The 22,270-nt window shown below is 39.7% G+C and overlaps 1 protein-coding gene across 1 annotated transcript in view; it reads left to right on the top strand.

The window, feature by feature from the left end:
- Positions 1-22,270, top strand: part of PIKFYVE (phosphoinositide kinase, FYVE-type zinc finger containing) — a 112,303-nt gene that overhangs the window by 37,232 nt on the left and 52,801 nt on the right. Inside the window, exons 11-17 of the mRNA XM_087706636.1 lie at positions 3,556-3,703; positions 4,270-4,437; positions 10,488-10,550; positions 15,277-15,406; positions 18,444-18,624; positions 19,436-19,510; positions 21,759-21,866. Coding sequence (XP_087562762.1) covers positions 3,556-3,703; positions 4,270-4,437; positions 10,488-10,550; positions 15,277-15,406; positions 18,444-18,624; positions 19,436-19,510; positions 21,759-21,866 — 873 coding nt within the window. The remainder of the gene's footprint in view (positions 1-3,555; positions 3,704-4,269; positions 4,438-10,487; positions 10,551-15,276; positions 15,407-18,443; positions 18,625-19,435; positions 19,511-21,758; positions 21,867-22,270) is intronic.

Genomic DNA, 22,270 nt, shown 5'->3' with positions numbered 1-22,270 from the left:
TGCAGTGAGCCATGTGCAGATCTGTACATTGGGGAAACAGAACAACCCCTTCATAAGCCCTTGGCACAACATGGGAGAACAAACACATCAGGACTAGATTCAGCAGTCCATCTGCATTTGAAAGACACAGGCCACTTGCTTGAAGACAGCAAAGTCCACATTTTGGACAGAGAAGATCGCTAGTTTGAAATAGGGGTCAAAGAGGCCATCTGTGTCAAAATTGAACAGCCCTCTCTCAACAGAGGGGGGAGGGATATGATATCTGTCTCCAATCTACAACACAGTCCTTTTAATAGTTCCAAGAAGCCTCCACACCCATTTGCACCACTCAGGTGACCCTGATGACAGAGATAAATCTCCAGGTCACCTTAATGACTCGCTAAAAGAATGCAAATGTCCATCTGTCTGCAATGAGTACACATCCTTTCATTCCCCACCGTCCAGTGAGAGCTGAAGGATCTTCTTGGATGAGAAGCTGCCTCTTGAAAAAGCACCTTTGGGACAGCCGTGACTTGGATGACTGAGAATATCCATAGCAGTGGTGGGTTTCAAAAATTTTTAGGAACCTCTTCTGTAGGTGTGGCCTGCTTTCTGGGTCCACTGGTGGAACCTCTTCTAACCGGTTCGGTAGATTTGAAGATGCCGACGACACTTGTCAGAACCGCCTTAAATTACCTCACACACAGCACTGGCATGCGTAAGAATATGATGTAAGCTTGTTTTTTAAAAGGCATCTTTGGTTTGCGTTAAAACAACTTCAACACACGCAATGTTCTGATTGCACCACAAACGCAGTAGTCATCCTTACCTTTCACAGAGGCACTGAGTTTTATAAATAGGAGCTTGATAGTGTAGAATAATCATATCCAAGGACCAGTGGTGGGTTTCAAAAATTGTTCAAAACTACTCTGTGGGTGTGGCCTCCTTTGTGGGAGTGGCTTACTGCCCATGTGGCCGGATGGGAGTGGCTTGCCGCCCATGTGACCGGATATGAAGATGCCGACGACACTTGTCAGAACCACCTTAAATTACCCCACATACAGCACTGGCATGAATAAGAATATGATGTAAACTTGTTTTTTAAAAGGCATCTTTGGTTTGCGTTAAAACAACTTCGACACACGCAATGTTCTGATTGCGCCACAAACGCAGTGGTCACCCTTACCTTTCACAGAGGCCCTGAGTTTTATAAATATGAGCATGATAGTGTAGAATAATCATATCCAAGGACCAGTGGTGGGTTTCAAAAGTAGGTGTGGCCTGCTTTCCGGGTCCACTGGTGGAACCTCTTGTAACCGGTTCGGTAGATTTGACGAACCGGTTGTACCAAACTGGTGCGAACTGGTAGGAACCCACCTCTGACCCACAGACATAAATTAACTCTACTCCCACCTCATTGCTGCCTTTAAAAGGGATCTGCCACCACTTTGAAAGAATTGCTACCAAGCACCTCCAACACCTCAAGGCCTCATCAATGCCACTAGCTCCATTGCTGCTTTGCCAGCTGTTGAACAGTTACAGCTGGGGTGCCAGCTATTCCTTTATGGCCTACCATTAGTTTTGATTTATCAATGTAGCCCTTTCCCTCTATGAGTTGGGCAGATCTAGTTTAGATTTCCTGTCGTATGCAGGAGGCAGGCTGATGATAGATTTATTTGCTCAGTACACATTTCTGCCAGACTGTATTTAACAACTGCCTACACTTGTAAATAAGTAATTTAAAACTCTATGTATTGTATCTATTTCTTGTCTTGTCTTTTGAAATAAATAAAATAAAATTGCTTCGGTAGTAGGGGAAAAATTATAAAGCTTTTAAAACTACATACACATATGGAGAAAAATAAGGATAAATCCACATTTCCAGCTTATATCAAGATTATTCCTTATCAGAAACATTGCTTAATGTTTGTTCCTAGAAATTCCTTCTGTTCTGTCTACAATAATGCTTGCTTCAGACTCGCATTTGTAGAATTCATCTGTGATGAGGTCAAAATTGGCCTTTGAGTTGCAACAGATTAGTGTCATTTTTATTTGGTTAGCTAGAAAATTGCTCAATTAGTACGTGTGTGTGTGTGTGTCCTCTGTCGCAAAGTATACTAACCTTGAAGAAAAAATTTAGTTTCAGCATAATTACCTGGGCTTGATCCCAATATTAATAATTAGTAGAGCTATATTTTTAAACAATAATATGTGACTGAGTAGGGGAGTGAGTTACTGACTTTCATTAAATATCTTTATGCCTGCGAGAGAGGAGAGCAAGTTAAACAAGCATGCCATGGAATGAAGTGGAGAAAACTAGGAACTCTTAACAAATGTTAACATCACACGTGGATACATCTGAAAGCATGTCTACTTCAAAAACTGACGTTCCTTGGGCTGTCCATTGGGTAGTTGGTAACATTCTGATTTTCAGGGCTAGAATTCCCACACATTTGTGATCATTTGAATTTCCTGTGGGATTTATTAGTGTGGCAACAGAATTTCTCCCCATTTAGAATAGCACAGAAGAACTTTTAAGAGCAAGAGAGTTTTTTTTAAAAAAAACAAAAGTTTGACAATTCGAAATTTAACGAGCTTATATGCTGCCCAATCCCGGAGGACTCCGGGCGGCTTACAAATACGAAATAAAATAAAAAACACATAGGGGAAAGAAACAAAAAAAGTTTAAAAAACACAACATACATTTGGCTTAGCTGGGGGTTGGACCTGATTTAAAAATCAGCAACCCCAGGCCTGTCGGAACAGTCAGGTTTTGGTGACTTTTTGGAAGGCCACAAGAGTGGGGAGGGTCCAGATCTCTGCTGGTAGCTCGTTCCACAGGGACGGAGCAGCTACAGAAAAGGCTCTCCCCCGAGTGGTCGCCAGCCGGCATTGTCCGGTCGACGGCACCCGGAGGAGGCCTAGCCTGTGGGTTCTTATCGGATGTAGGGAGGTATGTGGCAGGAGACGGTCTCTCAGATATCCAGGTCCAATGCCATGTAGGGCTTTAAAGGTAATCACCAGCACTTTGTAGCGCGTCTGGAGACCAATAGGGAGCCAGTGCAGCTCGCGGAGGATAGGTGTAACATGGGTGTACCGAGGTACACCCGATATCGCTCACGCAGCTGCATTCTGGACCAACTGTAGTCTCCGAACACTCTTCAAGGGCAGCCCCATGTAAAGTGAGTTGCAGTAATCGAGCCTAGAGGTGACGAGGGCATGAGTGACCATTTGAAGTTACAATTCCCTCTGCCAAAATTAAACTTCCTGTTTTGTGGATCAGAAGGCTGTTACCCCTTACCCGACATTGGTTCCTAACTTTATTTGCATATAGAGAAAAAAATAACAATTTATTTATTTTTTTTGTTTCTCATTGTTTCATTTGTGAGTTCTGATTTTTGCCAGCAAAATGTTGTTACTTAAAATATATTGGAAAAGACACACTTATTCGCTTTGCTCATTTTTTTAAAAAAAGAAATTCCCCTGCAAATGTTCTCTTAATCTGGTTGTGTTAATCTCGTGTTTCCATTCTGTGCAATTCATGTTCTAGTATTTCTCCCATCATTAATTTCATAGAGTACAGAATTTTCTGAAACTCCTTCTCCAGACAGCGACTCCGTCAACTCCGTGGAGGGCCATTCCGAGCCGTCGTGGTTCAAAGACATCAAGTTTGATGATAGTGACACGGAGCAAATTGCAGAAGAAGGGGACGACAACTTGACGAGTGAGTCTGTCTCTCATTTGAGGGTTTCGTTTTAGCTGATAGTCCCATTGCTGCTGCTTCCTGCCTGTAGAAACGAATGCTTCCCCCCCTCCCCATCCCCACCCCCCCTAATCCTTTTATGCCAGTTGGCTCCAACTCATGTGTCTTAATTCTTAGTATTACAACTCCCATGAGGAAAAAATGGGGTTTGTAATCCAATTGATCTGGAGGATACCAGCCTGAGAAGATTTGCTTAAACAAATGCAGCATTATTTTTTTGTGCAGTCAGCTAGACTGTTTTAATTTTGCTTTCAGGCTTTAAAATATGTGTTTGCAGCGTATCTCTGTAGCACGATGGTCTGATAAAGTCACGGTTCTTAAAAGACCGTCAGAATTTTGGAAAAGCCACGGAAATACAAGCGGACGAAAGTACCGTCTTTCTCGCTTTCTCCAGCAGTTCAATTTCGTGTAATTAAAGATAATGTCTCTCCTCTCCTTGATATCCTCTTGAAACCTGTTATTTGCACCCACCCACCCACCCCCCTCTCCTCCCCTGTATTTTTCTTCTCCCCACTGAAATCCCAAAGATTCCGCCAGCCCTAGCAAGCGTACCTCGGTCAGCAGCTTCCAGTCTGCCATGGATAGCGACTCAGCTGCTTCCATCAGCCTGAATGTGGAGCTGGACAACGTGAACTTCCATATCAAGAAGCACTCCAAATACCCACATGTGCCCCCTCATCCTGCTGACCAGAAAGGTAGGAGGGAGCTGCCACTCCGAGTCACCCATAAGAGAAAGCAAGGCTGATGCCTCGGTTCAAATATGTCCAAATAATCCTGTAATCTTTTCACAGTTAGGGAATTCCTAGATTCCCATAGAGCCAAGGTGGCGCAGTGGTTAAATGCAGCACTGCAGGCTACTGCTAGATCAGCAGGTCAGCGGTTCAAATCTCACCGGCTCAGGGTTGACTCAGCCTTCCATCCTTCCGAGGTGGGTAAAATGAGGACCCAGATTGTTGGGGGCAATATGCTGACTCTCTGTAAACCGCTTAGAGAGGCCTGAAAGCCCTATGAAGCGGTATATAAGTCTAACTGCAAGTGCTATTGCTATAAATTCCTGTTTTTCATTTTCACAAACAACAAGTGTTGCCTATACGATTGGTGAGTTCTTGCATAACTCCCCTGACAGTTGCCTTTTCTCCATGAAGTGTAAGAGTTTTGATAAACATCTGTTCTGAAGACAGCAGATATAAGAGCCGAGGTGGCGCAGTGGTTAGAGTGCAGTACTGCAGGCCACTTCAGCTGACTGCTATCTGCAGTTCGGCGGTTCAAATCTCACCGGCTCAAGGTTGACTCAGCCTTCCATCCTTCTGAGGTGGGTGAAATGAGGACCCGGATTGTTGGGGGCGATATGCTGGCTCTGTAAACCGCTTAGAGAGGGCCGAAAGCCCTATGAAGCGGTATATAAGTCGAACTGCTATTGCTATAAACACAGATCTTTCTAAATACAGCTATGCCAATCCTATTTTGGGTAGAGTAGCGAGATAGAAAAAACTCAATTTGGATTCAGTCTCTTAAATTATACATGGAGTCTTTTAGAGAGTTTGTTCAGACTAGTGCAGGAACCCAAATTTCCTTTTCTTCTTTCTGTCTCAGACAAATGCTTTTAGGTATTTGATCTCTACTTTCTTAAAAGGACAGAGAAGTTATTGTCATACGTATTGTCCAGCTATTTTGTAGCTTAATTCGGGCTTCTTGCATGTTGCAAGCATAAAGCATTTTAAACTCTGATATTCTTTTACTTATCAGAATGGTGGCAGTGAAGGATCTCCCCTTTAGGCTCTTAATAGTAATATTTATTTATTAAATGTATTTAATAAATATTTAATATTTATTTAAACGTTAAATAAATAAATTATGTATTAGATTTATCCAGAAAATAGGTTCAAGATTCAGATGGATCTCAACAAACTTGAAGACTGGGCCCTATTTAACAAAACGAATTTCAGTGTAGAGAAAAGTAAAGTCTTACACTTAGGCAAGAAAAATCAAATGTACAGGTACAAATTAGGTGAAACCTGCTCAATAGCAATAACTGTCAGAGGGATCTTGGAGCCTAGTGGACAATCACTTAAATACGAGCCAACAGTGTGTGGCAGCAGCCAAAAAAGCCAACACAATCCTAGGTTGCATTAACAGAGATAAAATCAAGATCACATGGAAGTATTAGTACTGCTTTATAAAGCCTTAGTAAGACCATACTTAGAATACTGCCTCAAGTTTTGGTCACCATATTATAAAAAAAAGATTTAGAAGCTCTGGAAGGAGTGCAGAAAAGTGTAACAAAGATCATTAGGGGGCTGGAGACTAAAACACATGAACAATGATTGCAAGAATTATGTATGTCTATGTATAGTCTAGTGCAGTGTTTCTCAACCTTGTCAACTTGAAGATGTCTGGACTTCAACTCCCAGAATTCCCCAGCCAGCATTCGCTGGCTGGGGAATTCTGGGAGTTGAAGTCCAGACATCTTCAAGTTGACAAGGTTGAGAAACACTGGTCTAGTGAAAAGAAGGACTTAGAGATGACATGATATCAGTGTTCCCATATCTAAGAAGATGTGGCCAACCTATTTTCCAAAGCACTTAAAGGCAGGACAAGAAGCAAAGGAATGGAAATTAATCAAGGAGGGAAGCAAGCTAGAACTAAGAAATTTCCTGACCGTGACAACGTTAACCAGTGCCTTCACAAATAGTGGGCAATCCATCACTGGAGGTTTTTAAGAAGAAATTGGACCGCCATATATCTGGAATGATAATAGGGTCTCCTGTTTGTGCAGAGGACTAAAAGACCTCCAAAAACCCCTTCCAACTCTGTTATTCAGTTAAATTTATATGCTGCCCACCTCATTGCTGGAGGGACTCTGGGAGACTTACAAAACGATTAAAGAATTCCAGATAAAAAGTGAGCTTTTCCTCTAATCTTTTCTTTCGACAACTTTGCTTCACAAAAAATCATGAGAGGATTCTGTTCGAAAGAAAATAAAATAAAAAAAGGTAAATTTTCCTGTGCCCATGCTAACAAATAACCTTAGATATCGTAATTCAGTATTTGATTCTGCTGCTTTATGCATGGAATAACAACACTGGTCACTAAAACTAATACTAATAATATCGGTTCATGCGATTGATTTTCATTTTTCTAATATTATTGCATGATACTAATATACCAAATGCTTTTGAAAATATTCCTTGGTGTTCATTGGAAGGGAAGGGAATTTTGCTTCTAAGCAGAAAAATCTTGCTTCTAATTTTGCTTCTAAGCAGAAAAATCTTGTTTTCATTGGAAGGGAAGGGAATTTTGCTTCTAAGCAGAAAAATCTTGGCATCTCAGTACGAAATGTTACAGAAACGTAATCCAGTCATTTATAATACCAACCAATCTCTGCCTGGAATTTTGTCCAAGCCCTTGACTTTTATGCAGAGTAGGACATTAAAATGACGCTTCTATCACTGTGACTCCAAGTATTTATTATTTTATTTATATCCTACCTTTGTTATTTTTATAAACATCTCAAGGCAGCGAACACTTTCTTCCTCCTATTTTCCCTACAGCAAGAACCCTGTGAGGTGAATTGGTTGAGAGAGAATGATTGGCCCAAGATCACCATGTTGGTTTCCATATGCTTGGATCTGAAAGCTGCTTTAAATCATCATTTCACCACAACTTAGTATTAAGTTTAGTCTATAATGTTGTTTCATTACTCAATGAGTAGGTGTCAGTCATCTTTCCTAAAAAAAATATAGATACTCAAAAAAAAAAAAAACCTCATGGAAGGCATATCTGAAGATTTAGTTGCCAATGATTACCACTTTCTATTTTAGTAAGAACTATAAATATTTTGGAAGATACTTTATTTTGATCCAGCAATTTCTTTTTTGAAGCAAGGAATAATTCCTGATGTCGGATATGCAAATTTGCGGGGGGAAATAGGAAAAGAGTATAAGAAATAGAAGTTTCCTTAACTTTATATTTCAAAGTAAGTCTATGCAATATATAGCAATGATAATAATATGCAAGCAGTTGAATAGCTGTTACAGCATGGCATCTCTTAAATATCCAGCCATTTGTAGCTGCTTCCTTAGCAAATAAATTTCTTTGAAACTAATATAGGGCTCTTCCTACCCCACACTGCTAGTTGCTGGGCAGAAAGTTGTGATATTCATTGAGCAGTAAATCAAATGATTGAATATTTGGAAATGAACCCAGTCACCCAGAAATAAAGCAAAACCAAGTGTGCCTTGGGAGGATAAAAGGAGAGTGGCATCAATCCCATGGGCTAATAACTTTTGCAAGTAGCCATGCGCAACATGGCAGCCATTTTATTACTAGGTAAACTACCATAGCAGTTATGTTTGAGAGAGGGGTGGGTTTCAACCGGTTCGCGGCAGTCCCCGCAAACCGGTTGGTCGGCGAACCCGGAAGTAAGTAACTTCCGGGAACGGCGAAGGGCCCGCCTGCCTGCCCGTGCTCCTTACCCGGTTTTGACGAGTTCTGCGCTTTCACGCATGCGCAGGACGCATACAGCGCCTGCGCGATCCTCCAGGAGCAGCTGGAGCATTGCACAGACGCTAGTACGCATGCGTGCACTGCGCGCGTGCACGATGACGCCGCTGGCCCCGTTTCAACCGAACCGGTTGGAACGGGGCGAGAAACCCACCCCTGGTTTGAGAGCATCTATGACATAACTCCAGCACTTCAAATATATTCATAACCGAAAAAGATTGCCTCTCTCTCCTGAAAACAACATGATGTAAAAGCTTGTTTTCTTAAAGGAGGATTTTTGCAGAATATTTATGTGAGTAATTTGGGATTATGATACATTGACTGGTTAAGACTTCTAACTAAAATATTGCTTTTTAAACCATGCTTTGTAGAATATTCCATAGTCATGTGGGTTTACAGAGTATGGTTCAAAAGCTACAACAGCTACGAACAGGCATGATTATATTTTAAATTCTTTGGCAATGAGTTCATTGTCTCAGAAATTACGTTGTGGACATAATTTGAAATTATGTTATGTCTAGTTCTAGGCGGCTTGGCAAATCAACACTTCCTCACTAAAAAGTTTTCAAAATGTAGTTTGCAGAGGCTGTGTGTCAAACTTCACCCTCCGTATTCAGTATAGTATAAAGGGAACTATGTTTGAATTTTGTTGCTACTGCCTTTACTTCTAGAATCATAGTAATGGTGTTGGGGACCGTTTGCTACGGCTCACTAGTAATATATATGCTGTCTCATAAACCCTCTTAAGTGTACTTGGAGTTCAGCAATGTACATATGTGTGTGTGTGTGCATGCACATACAAGATGAGGGCTTAAAATAGGATTTAAGCTGTCTTTTTGTAGCAGTCTGTCCTATTTTATACTGGAGGTATGCATACGTGGTGTGCAAAAGTAACACCAGACCCACTCAGCTCTTTGTAACGGTGAACAAAGAAGAACTAAATGCAAGCTGAAGTAATGAATAGGGGCAATGAGCGCTCCCTTAAAGCTGTCTTCTCTGTTCTTTTGAGATATCAGTGTAGCAACTTCTGTAGGAGAGGCGTTATTTTTTTCCCCCGGATAAATTTTTTATTTTAAATACATAAACACATCAACAAAAACAAACACATAACATTAAAAACAAACTAGGAACAATAAGTTCCATCGTATATCATACAGCAGTTCCGAATCGGTTTCTTTGCAGTTAGTGTTTTCCCTCCTATACATTTCTATCTTTCATTCAGAATCTCCTTATTCGTTATCCTTTTGTATGTACATTTCTTTATTTAAACTTAGCTACTTATGACCAGATATTATTTACCTATATTATGCTATATATTTTTACTATCATTTGTTCTCTTACATACAGATTATAGATATACATTCACATAATTATTCTTTTTCTTTGCCATTCTTATATTATTATTATCCCATTTGGAAGGTTATAAGGTATAGTTTAGAATGCTTTGTTTACCATCCTTCGCACCTGCTAAGACACCACCTTGTTTTCTCTTTCTTTTCTTTTCTCCCTCCCTTCCTTCTCTACTTTCTTCCTTCCTAGTCTCCATCCCCTTCTTCCTTCCCTTACCTCTTCCCTACTCCTACCCTTTTTCTTCTCCTTCCTACCTTCTCTCCTTCTCTTTCTTTCTCTTCCTCCCTCCTCTTCTTCTTTTCCTCTCCCCTCTAGGCGTTATTTCTTTTAATCATGTTTCTGGCAGTATTTGTCCTATGAGAAAGAGTTTGTGGGGACAAGGCAAAAATACAAATTTGCTGTCCCAGTTCTCTCGTGGAATGTCGAGTCCAAAATATGTGTTTTTCCCCACAGCCATTAACTGAGGACAAAGTTGAGTAACGTGAGTTGTTGGTCAGAGGAAGTAGGGAAGGGGTATGAGGAATGTTTAACACATCTCTTGTCTTAGATGCGGCAACCAAGAATCCACTTAAAAAAAGATAAGACCCCCCCTCCTTGTCTTGTTCAAATACTTGCCATATAAGAAGTTAATTAAGCCCCACTGGAAAATATTTTTATTCAGAATCTTTTTCATATCATACCGATTCCATTGGACGATAATTTAGTATTTATGCTGACACAATGAAGGAAGAACGAACGAGACAGGTTCTCTCGGGACAGGCCTTCAGTGACTAAATACATGACTCATGTTTCTTATTAACCTCCTGGAATGAATGGGTGTATATGTCATATAATAGCATACAAGCATAACCTGTCATTTCTCCTCCCATCTCTATTTTCTATCTTCATTCAGAGTATATGATTGCTGACAATGGAGGACAACAAATGATCTCCATAAGTGATGCTTTCATCAAAGGTAAGTTGAAGGTGAAAGGGATGCCCCCTCCCTACCACAGAAAATGGGATCATGTAACATTGGGTGAATGTCAAATTATTCTCCCTCCAAATGCTGGGAATGCCTTACAACTGGAGTAAAGATAGCCTTAACTGCGGAAGTCTTTCGGTACTTTAAAAAATCCCTGCCTTTCCTTCTGGCTTCTATTTTTGGCATTTGTCTTTTAATTTAACTAGTTTTCTTTTAAGCTTAAAGCTATAAAGTTCAGTTTTAACTAATGTTTTAACACATTAAGTACATTTATTTTGCTTAAATAATTCAACAAACTTTATAGCTATTTCTAGATTTCATCACATGCTAGTTGAACAAATAAAAAAGCACAATGTTAGCTTGTAAGAAATTTTTCCCTATGAATTAAATTTAGTACATTTGATGTATAGAATATGAAAATAGCAAAAAATATCTTAAAAGCAGTAAATACTGATCTGCCTCAAGTCTTTACAATCATAATAGGGCTTTTAAAAGTTTTTAAAAGAAACATTTTTTAAAAAAAGGTTAACATAGGAACAGTTTTGGGATTTACTCTTTTATTTTACTTCTTTCTTATATATAAAACAAAAAGAGAAAAGCACATAAAACCTTTACAAGATTTCATTCAGTCTAATTTAAATAAATAATTAAATATTGACCTCATAATATTCATCTGTCTTTCAATAAATGAGTTCATAAATGAAAATTGAGCTTCTATCTATACATCTTAAGATTGTAGAACCAGAATAACTCCTTTTCAGTCTGAAATTATTATATTAGATAGTTTAAATTTTTATTGTTAAAATTTAGATGCTGTCAAAAGTTGATTTTAAAGTTTATTTTTCACATTTCTGAAAAATGATTTTGATTTCACATTTCTAGAGTTGATTTTGCAATAGCCCATGGCTATTAATGCCTCACAACTTTATAAAAAGAAGAGCTATCACAAAATATAGTAAAAAATATAAAATAATAAAATATAACAAATTTGGAGCCAAGTACCTATGTTAATATCAAATAGGTCATAGTAACTTTCCATGAGGAGAAGCGATACATTCAGCGCAGTCTTTCCCCATATCTAGGACTTGTGGGAGAAGTATTCTTTTTTTGTTGTTGAATTTTTTATTTTTAAACAAACAAGCACAGAAAAAAATGAAACATAAAACCATCTTCCAGTTACATACAGTGTGTCGATTGGTTACAACACTTTTGGGCATCCTCACCATAGTTCACTTACAATTTAAATAGAATCTCATATTATAATCAATCCGATATATGTATACAATTATTATCATTTATTAGATTTTACAACCCCCGGTATGCCCAAATTTGATGAGGCTAGCTGATGAGAGCTAAATAGCTTGAAATAGATCTATACTAGTCTCCCTTTATTTATTTATCAGCACAAATACAATTATTATCATTGTTAAACATTTATTTGACTATAACTATTATTACTTCATTTTATGTGATACTCTAAATTTTGATTAAATTTATATTATGGCATTTCGTTACATCATCCTAAATCCATCCAGTAGTAGTACATTTTTATATATATATTCTGTATAAAATTGTTTATCTTTGGTTACAAACCTTTGTGCATACTCTCCATAGTCCTCACTTACAATTTATATAAAATCTCATATTATCAATCTAGTATATATGTATACATTATTATTATTATTAATCATTTATTTGACTATAACTATTATAACTTCATTTTATGTGAGATATTCTAAATTTAAATAAATTTAAATTAATTTTTATTATAGCATTTCATTAAGTCATCCTGTATCCATCCAATAGTAATACAGTCTTTTATCTCTTGCCATTTGTAGTATTTGTGTTCTAATTGCTTTCTTGGCAAATCTTATATGGACATCTCTTGGCAACTTGTTTTTCACTGCATATCTTGTAAAGACTCGAAACCCCTCGTCTGTTCCTTCCATCATCATCTTTTTTAAAATCTGTCCTCATATTTCATCATCATTTAGTGGATATTCTAATTTTTTTCATCTGTTTTTCCTATTCTTTGTTCAATATACTCTGTTCTCTTTTCAATGTTCTTTGTTCTTACATTTCTATATTTTGAATTTCTTGCATAATCATCTGCAATGTCACTTCCTTTTCTTTTTCTTGTTGCAACATCATCTGTATTGATCTTTTCCTTCAGATAGTAAACACTGCCACTATATAGAATCCAAGGCTCTTTTATTAAGTTCCAAACAAAGTTCACAATTCTCTTTCCAAGTTCACTGCAATCTTCTTTCTTTCAACTCCAAGCTTCCTTTTCACTCTACTGATTTTATATATATATATATATATATATATATATATATATATATGTATGTATGTATGTATGTATGTATGTATGTATGTATGTATGTATGTTAGTTATATTTATGCTGATAAATAAATAAAGGGAGACTAGTATAGATCTATTTCAAGCTATTTAGCTCTCATCAGCTAGCCACACCCTTGTTGGGAATCGAACCTGTGCCAACAAGGGTGTGGCTAGCTGATGAGAGCTAAATAGCTTGAAATAGATCTATACTAGTCTCCCTTTATTTATTTATTAGCATAAATATAACAAATGTAACAAAAAGGCAACAGTAAAAAATATTGGGTTTCTGTCTGGATGGTCTCTTGTGACGAGCCGAAGACAGAGAGTGGAAGTGTGACCTTCCTCCCATATTTGGGCATACCAGGGGTTGTGACTTTATATATATATATATACCGTATTTCCACCCATATAACCCGCCCACGCAAATAACCCGCCCACGCATATAACCCGCGGGTTTTCCGGATCGTGTAAAATATCTTCCGTATACCCCGCCCACGCATATAACCCGCCCACGCATATAACCCGCCCACGCATATAACCCGCCCACGCATATAACCCGCGACGAGTAAGAGAGAAGGGAAACAGCTGAGATGGGGGGGGAAGAAACGGAGAAACAAGCCTGCGCAAGCTGGGGAAGAGGAAAGGAACGGAGGAGAAGGAAACAGCTGAGATCGGGGTGGGGGAAGAAACGGAGAAACAAGCCTGCGCAAGCTGGGGAAGAGGAAAGGAACGGAGGAGAAGGAAACAGCTGAGATCGGGGTGGGGGAAGAAACGGAGAAACAAGCCTGCGCAAGCTGGGGAAGAGGAAAGGAACGGAGGAGAAGGAAACAGCTGAGATCGGGGTGGGGGAAGAAACGGAGAAACAAGCCTGTGTACCGGTAAGCCTCCGATCGTGTAAAATATCTTCCGTATACCCCGCCCACGCATATAACCCGCAGGGGGGCGCTGTGCATGTAAAAACCGCATATAACCCGCGGGTTATATGGGTGAAAATACGGTATATATATATATATATATATATATATATATATATATGTATGTATGTATGTATGTATGTATGTATGTATGTATGTATGTATGTATATGTATATGTATATGTATATGTATATGTATATGTATATGTATATGTATATGTATATGTATATATATTTGTGCTGATAAATAAATATTTATATATATATGGATGTATTTTGTGTCACAACCCCTGATATGCCCAAATATGGGACAAAGCATACTGCTTCCTTTCTCTGTCTATTGGCTCACCCTAGGAGACCATCCAGACAGAAAGCCATTATTTTTACTGTTGCCTTTGTTACATTTGTGTTGCATTTGTGCTGATAAATATATATATTGATAGTATCCCAGAGGAGCATCTGTATAAACAATCCATGCTCATCTTACTATCATTTTTATTAAACAAGCTCAGAGTCCTTGAAATGTAACACCAGCTCTTACTTTGCACAAGATTATCAAATGCTCAAAGAAAGAAAAGAAAAACAAGGTTTCCAAGCCCCCAAGCCTCTAAGTGGCAGTGTTACTTCTTTTCCTCTACTTTTACTTCCCTCTTTATATTCCAAACTTAAGGAATTTTTTTTTGTAAAAATAAAATAAAATACAATAGGACATTGAAAAAAGAAAAAAATGTCTTAAACAATAAGTATTAAAAAAAGAAAAAGAAAAAAAACAGTCCAGTTTAAAAAATAAGAAGCATTTGTAAAAATTCCAGCAATAAAAGGATTAAAGAAAAATAACACTAAGTTTGACTCGGGCTTAATCTCGCTGCTTGACCTCTCTGTCTTCAATTTTAACTTTACTTTTAATCTTTTAGGGTGTTCTCTCATCTAATAATAAAAATTATCTCACCAATTCGACACACTTTCTCTCCAGCTTTTCTTCCGTTCTGGAGCTGTCTCAACTTTCAGCAGCTTTAATGGCTGCTTCTCTGTCGCCGGAAAAAAGGGCTTCTCCTGGATCTACCAGGGACTTTGCGATGTCCCTGGGATCAGCAGGATGTGCCCTTCTCTATCACTGTCTGTACAGGACAGTTTAGGTCCAAAGGGACCATCCAGCGGCAGAGATATCAACGGTGATCTTGGAGCTTCAAGATCGCACGTCCTACCGTCACAACGCCAGCCCCGCCTCCTAGGAGAAGTATTCTTTAGTCTTTAGCTGACTGCAGAGTACAGCAATTTTTCCAATAATGCTTCCCATAACTATGTTTTGCCTGCAGGGTGTAGATCTGTGCTAAACTATACAAGTTATGAGTTTACTAGGGGATTGGTCAGAACTCTGACAATGAAGTTATAATCTGTATTTAGTGCATAAATTAATTTGCAAATATGCAATTCCATCTATATTTTTGTTTGTTTTTAGAGTCACTTTTTAACCGGAGGGTTGAAGAAAAATCCAAAGACCTTTTCTTCACACCGCTAGGCTGGCATCACAGCAATCTGGATCTGCTGAGGGAGGAGAATGGGGAAAAACAAGCCATGGAGAGGTTGCTGTAAGTTGAGTGAAAATGAATGAAACCTGGAAAATATTTTAACTTTTGAGCATAGTGACTATGGCCCCCTAGTGGCACCAATTTACAGAAAATTATTATACATTGAGTAAGAAGTAGAAAACAGGAAATCTGTTCTTAATTTCTGTAATGTATAAGGGCTGAAAAGAGTTTAATGCTAAATAAATTTTCTAAATTTTGTTTCATAAATTGAGAACTTTTCTATGTCAGACTAAAAATGTTTCTCATTAAGATCTTACAGAAAGAGAAAAGTGGTAAATAATGAAATGGATTGCTTCGCTAAGAATGAGAAAATGTACAGACTTTAGTTGACATTCTCCCCTGACTCCAACTCCGAAAGTCTCCCCTGACTTTCGATCCTCCAAAAAAGATAGTACAGATAGTCCTTAAGATTAGACTGATCATTTAATGGCTGTTCAAACTTACAACAGACCACCAAAAATTACATCCAACCCCATTTCAAAGTCATGATGGCTGCAGTGCCGCTGCAGTCATTCGCTCTTATCACAGACCACAGGTACGCTGCAGTGCCCTCACCTCTCCCCCCACCCCACTCCACCAGGGTTCCACACAGAGTGGGTTTCTCGCCCTGTTCCAACCGGTTCGGTTGGAACAGGGCCGGCGGCATCCTCGTGCACGCATGCGTACTAGCGTCTGTGCGATGCTCCAGCTGCTCCTGGAGGATCGCGCAGGCACTGTATGCGTCCTGCGCATGCGTGGAAGCACAGAACTCGTCAAAACCGGGTAAGGAGCGCGGGCGGGCGGTCCCTTCGCCGTTCCCGGAAGTTACTTACTTCCGGGTTCGCCGACCAACCGGTTCGCGGGGACTGCCGCGAACCGGTTGAAACCCACCCCTGGTTCCACAGCACTTGGGCCTGCTCCCCATATGTCCATCACCCTGGACACCCTGGATGGCTTTGGGGGCGCTGCGGAGGCTTTGGGTGCTCAGAATGGGGAACAACGCACCTGCTGCTACAGCGATATCTAAACCTGCTATAGCAAACCAAATAAAAGATGCTATATCAGATAATTGTGTTGTGATCTTCTCAAAAAGCAATTGTTCCTACTGCAAAATGGCCAAGAGACTATTTCAAGAAATGATTATAAAGCCGTAGAACTTGATAGCTATGAAAATGGAAGTCAGTTTCAAGATATTCTTCATCAAATGACGGGCAGCCGGACAGTTCCCAGAATATTTATCAATGGAAACTTTGTCGGAGGTGCTTCAGATACTCAGCAACTTCACAGGGAGGGTAAACTCATTCCATTTAGTTCACCTTTACCTTTGGAAGATTTCCTAGCTTCATGTTGGAGAAGGAGGATTTTGCTTTGTTGCGATTTGCACAACACTGCAGTACTCAGAAGCTTCTGCAATCCTGTACAGATTTCATTAAGGCAACAAAATGGAGCACTTTTTTTTCCTGGGCCACACAGCTGCCATTTTGTGGGTAGGACAAAATGATGTCTGTTTCGTGAATTGTGCCTTTAACTTTAACTTTTAATAAATTTATATGCCGCCCAATCCTGTAGGACTCCGGGCGGCTTACAGAAAAAGTTAATATAAGGAGTTAAAAATAAAGAAACAATTAAAAAAATTTTTTAAAAAACAACGCACCATACACTCAATCTGGGTGGGGCTGGACCTCATTCCTGAAGTCAACAGCCCCAGGCCTGCTGGAATAGCCAGGTTTTAGTGGCTTTTCGGAAGGCCGAGAGAGTGGGGAGGGTCCGGATCTCTACGGGTAGGTCGTTCCACAGGGTCGGAGCAGCTACAGAGAAAGCCCTCCTCCGAGGAGCCGCCAGCCGGCATTGTCTGGTCGATGGCACCCGGAGAAGGCTCAGTCTGTGAGTTCTTATCGGCCGTTGGGAGGTATGTGGCAGGAGGTGGTCTCCCGTGCAGCCTTGCAATGAAGCGATGTATTCTAGCACCCTGAAAGGCTTCAGAGCTCTTCAAAAGGGTGGAGAAGGGTGTATACGTGGGAATCAGGCTTAAAACCTGGGGGACTTGGTAAGAGTGGTAAGAGGCCTGTAGAGACCCAAGGGGCAAGAAACAGAGCACAGGTAGGATGGGAGAGGTCTTGGGAGGACCATTTCAGGTGGGCCTGGGCCTATACTAGGCCTCCAAGGGCCTCCCCCACCCCTGATGTACCACATGCTCTGTATAACGACCTGCACATTCACTTAACGATTCATTGGGGAATGTAGGATGTTGGGGTTATTAAGTGAGATGCTTTACTACAATCGTATCATGAGGACTAACTATACTAAACATATCATCAGAACTTTGACATCAGTGCAAGGCACAGAACTTGTTTTTATCACTGCTTGGCTACTGAAAGAGGTATGGATTATTTCTATTGAAATAAACCTCTTTGTTGATTAACTACAGTAAATGTCTCACCAAGGACTTGTAATTCTTTTTTTAAAATACCCCCCCAACCCCCAGCCAGAAATACAAAGAAGTTTTCAGATAAATGTCCTATAAAGCAGATGTCACATATCTAACCAAGTCACATATTTTTACACAGACTCTTGAGCACTTGTTTTCATATTTGGAAGTATTTCTCCTGAAGTTACATACTTCTAATTTTTTTCCGAAGTTTTTGCAAATTTTGAACATTTGCAATTGACACCTGAAGTTCACTTCTAGACAAAAAGTACACGTATTTGTGCAGAATCCGCTCCAAAACCACCCTCCAGGCCTTCTGCAAAGCCCTTAAAACCTGGCTGGTCCGACAGGCCTGGCGCTAAAGAGCTGTTGCCCCCGTCTCGAATGGTATGACTGTTGTGTGTTTTTAAATTATATATTGTTATGCTTGCTGTTTTTTTTTTAATTTTTTTGTCTGTATCCCCCTTCCCCAGTTCGAGTTGTGAGCCGCCCTGAGTCCCCTTCGGGGGGAAAAGGGCGGCATATAAATATAATAAACTGAAATATAATAAACTGAATATCTATAATGACTGTAGCTCTGCTCTCTCTCTCTCTCCCTCTCTCTTGAACCTTTATCATGTTTATCTGCAGCTCTGCTAATCATAACCACCTGATGGCTCTCCTTCAACAGCTGCTATACAATGAAGCGTTATCCCTTTCCTGGCGTGATATAATTGTGCCAGTGGTCTGCCAGGTGGTTCAGACCGTTCGGCCGGACGTCAAGAACAGAGATGACGACATGGACATTCGCCAGTTTGTCCACATCAAAAAAGTGAGTCACTCTGTGTGTTTAGAACTGAAAAAAAAGGAGAAAAGAAGGAGGGGAGCTTTTTTGAAAAGATGTCCTTCCTTAATATTACTGGTGCTGCCCAATTTGGGACACACATTAATCCAATTATACTCCTACTACCAGGGATTTGCCCACCTTTCTGTTTTTCACTGTCTAGTGAAGAGCCGAGGTGGCGCAGTGGTTAGGGTGCAGTACTGCAGGCCACTTTGGCTGACTGTGATCTGCAGTTCAGCGGTTCAAATCTCACCGGCTCAAGGTCGACTCAGCCTTCCATCCTTCCGAGGTGGGTGAAATGAGGACCCGGACTGTGGGGGCAAGTTGCTGACTCAATTTGCTAAAAAAAATTGTGAACCGCTTAGAGAGGGCTGAAAGCCCTATGAAGCGGTATATGTCTAATAAATAAATAAATAAATAAATAAATAAATAAATAAATAAATAAATAATAGTCATGTAAAACAGGAGAGGGTAAAGCATCAGGCTGGCTAGTTAATTAACTGTATTTGAGAAGGATCATATTCATCCTACTTTAAATCTGTATTTTACTCTGGCATACATTTTAATGTGCCATTTTATGTATTTTAACTTTGTTGTCAAAAGAGATTTTCGTTTTCTCGTCTCCCAACTATCAACATAATTGTATTGGCTGCTGCTTCGTTGCTAAGGAAGCTGCCACCCACAACTTCCCTTTTCACCAGCCGGTATGAATAGAAGGACTAGGATCAGTTTGTTTCCTAATTTAAGTCGGAAATTAGAAAATACAAACTTAACATAATGTTTTATTATAATTTTGCAGATTCCAGGTGGAAAAAAATTTGACTCTGTAGTGGTGAATGGCTTTGTATGCACCAAAAACATAGCACATAAAAAGGTATTCAACTTATTGAGTTTGTATGCTGCCCTATTCCCGAGAGACTCAGGGCGGTATTGGGAACCATTTTTACATAATATTTGGGGTGGGGGTGGGGGGGAGAATACAGCAGTGATATTACGAATGTTCTATGCAATTCTTAATGACACAGCATCTTTTGCTTTTTATGTTATTACACTTCACCGTAGTTCTGTAAAAAAGTATTTATCTGCCCCTTTCCCTTGAATTTTTGGATATGATGAAATGTCATCTAGAGCAGTGTTTCTCAACCTTGGCGACTTTAAGTCCTGTGGACTTCAACTCCCAGAATCCCCCAGCATAGCTGGCTGGGGGATTCTGGGAGTTGAAGTCCACAGGACTTAAAGTCTCCAAGGTTGAGAAACACTGATGTAAAGTAACCATAAATATTAAAGTAGGTTCAAGCAACTCAGCATGGAAAGGAATACCTCAAGATTTGAGATATCTGAAGCTCATTTCTGCAGATAAGCTATCATTATTTGGAAGCATGTGAAAGTTGTCTCCTGTCTTGTAGGTGGATGCCTTAAGCAACTGTCATCTCTATGCTTGGCAGTTATGACAGCCATTTTTTTTTCTTAGAACATTTATTCACGAGTCTGAAGAATCACAGAGATACTTTTGGTGTATTTTTGATAAGCATCAATTTTCCTTTTAATGAGTTGTGATTATCCTGTGCTTTGTTGTTGGTGAAACTCTAATCACAGTAAGATAGATCACTGCATATATCTGGATTTTGCTTATTTGTGACTACCTGGGACCTTTTATGCTGCTCTCTCACAGTGATTTTGACAGAATGGCTCCTTTTGAGGAAGATTCAATATTGTTGCATAAACTGCGACTTTGTGGATGTGACTGAGCGCTGGACTTAAGTTTTATAAACTTTTCTAGACTGATGGGGATCAATTATTTTTTTTGGTTGAGATCTTGAGAAATTTACTTTCAGTGGATTATGATGTGTTTGCAGAATCTCTGTAGGGAGAACCTATCTATGACTAGCCGACAAACAGGCGATTCCCGGGTGTTTATTTATTTATCCTAATCCTGTATTAAGATAGGATTTCTAATGTTGGATTTCCCCCCTTATCAGAGGAAGCCCCCTTTTGGAGTACTGTGAAGCCATTACCATGCCAACTCCACTACACTGTACAGTAGAAGCCATTTTACAGCAGTGCGGTAGAAACCATTTTAAGGCACAACAGGCTGTATCTTAACAGAATACGGACCCCGAGGAGTGTTAGGAGTGTCTTACCCCCATAGTATTTGTTTCCAGAGAGTAAGTCATTTGTGTACCAAGTTTGGTTGAAATTGCTCAAGGCATTCCGGAGTTCTGCTGGAACACACACACATACACACAAACACACACTGCCCTTTTTGTATAGATAGATGAAGGGGAGCAAATATTTGTAGGAATAGCAGAGTAACAGAGAAGGAAGGGACCTTGGAAGTCTTCTAGTTCAACCCCCTTCTTAAACAGGATACCCTATATTATTCCTGACAAATAGCTGTCCAATCTGTTCTTAAAAACCTAAGGCCTAAGAGAGAGCCTTGGAGTACCCCACTGCGGTTCCACCACAAAACCGCGCCCAACTAAACCGCGTCACTGATGTCATCAACAGGGTGACAACAGCGCGGAGACAGAAGCACGCTGTAAACCCTAAACCTAAAATTAACCCCTAAACCTAAACCTAACCCCCCCTAAACCTAATCCTAAACCTAACCCTAAACCTAACCCTTAACCTAACCCTAAACCTAATCCTAACCCTTAACCTAACCCTGAACCTAACCCTAACCCTTAACTTAACCCTAAACCTAACCCTAAAACTAACCCTAACCCTTAACCTAACCCTAAAGCTAACCCTAAACCTACCCCTTACCTTAAGTTGAATCGGCTTGCTTTCAAAGCGCCCTTCTTTCTCTGCGCTCGCTGTTGTCGCCCTGTTGATGACGTCAGCAACGCGGTTTAATCGGGCGCGGCTTAGTCAAGCGGGGCTTTGACGGGTTACGCCCCATTGCATGCTACCTTCCATGTAGATGTAATTCAGTTAAAGACTACATGTTGAGTGTGGTTGGTCAGCCAGTTATGAATCCATCTGGTGGTGATGCTGTCTATCCCACATTTTTCTATTTCGGAAGTTTCAAACTTAACTGTGTGACGCTGAGCTACAGGCTTGTTTTACCAACACTGCAATACAACAGAGGAATGCATTTCATAATTTCTATCTAATTCCAGATGAATTCCTGTATTAAAAACCCCAAAATCCTTCTGCTGAAGTGTTCCATTGAATATCTTTACCGAGAAGAAACAAAGTTTACATGTATAGATCCCATCGTCCTCCAGGTGAGAATAGTTTTATTTTTCTTGTCCTATTCATTCACGTTAACATTAAATCAAAGCCTAATGAATTAGTTGGTTTTATGGATTTTTGAGGTTGCTTTTAGTAACGTTTTTCTTAGTGCTTGACTAGCTGTTCTCAGGCTAATTGCTAAAGGTTTCTCTTTTTAGAGACTTTTTGGCTGGGTGCAATTATATATTTAATATTTATTATGCAATTATAAATACATGGTAATATTTTATAGCACATTATATTTGGGAATTTTATAGAAAACATTTACAGGAAATAAATGCTTCTGCCACCATCTTTCTTCCTAGGAGGTTTGAGATGAAATGCTCAGGACTGTGGACTATGTTTCACACGTGCTTAGAAAATGGTCAGTAAATGATACTGATTTTAACTCTTCTCG

This window comes from Thamnophis sirtalis, unplaced genomic scaffold, assembly GCF_051295495.1.
Source record: "Thamnophis sirtalis isolate CommonGarterSnake01/CBP01778 unplaced genomic scaffold, rThaSir2_p1.2 scaffold_1, whole genome shotgun sequence".
In the NCBI taxonomy this organism is placed as follows: Eukaryota; Metazoa; Chordata; class Lepidosauria; order Squamata; family Natricidae; genus Thamnophis; species Thamnophis sirtalis.
This window is presented reverse-complemented; position numbering and strand designations above follow the sequence as displayed.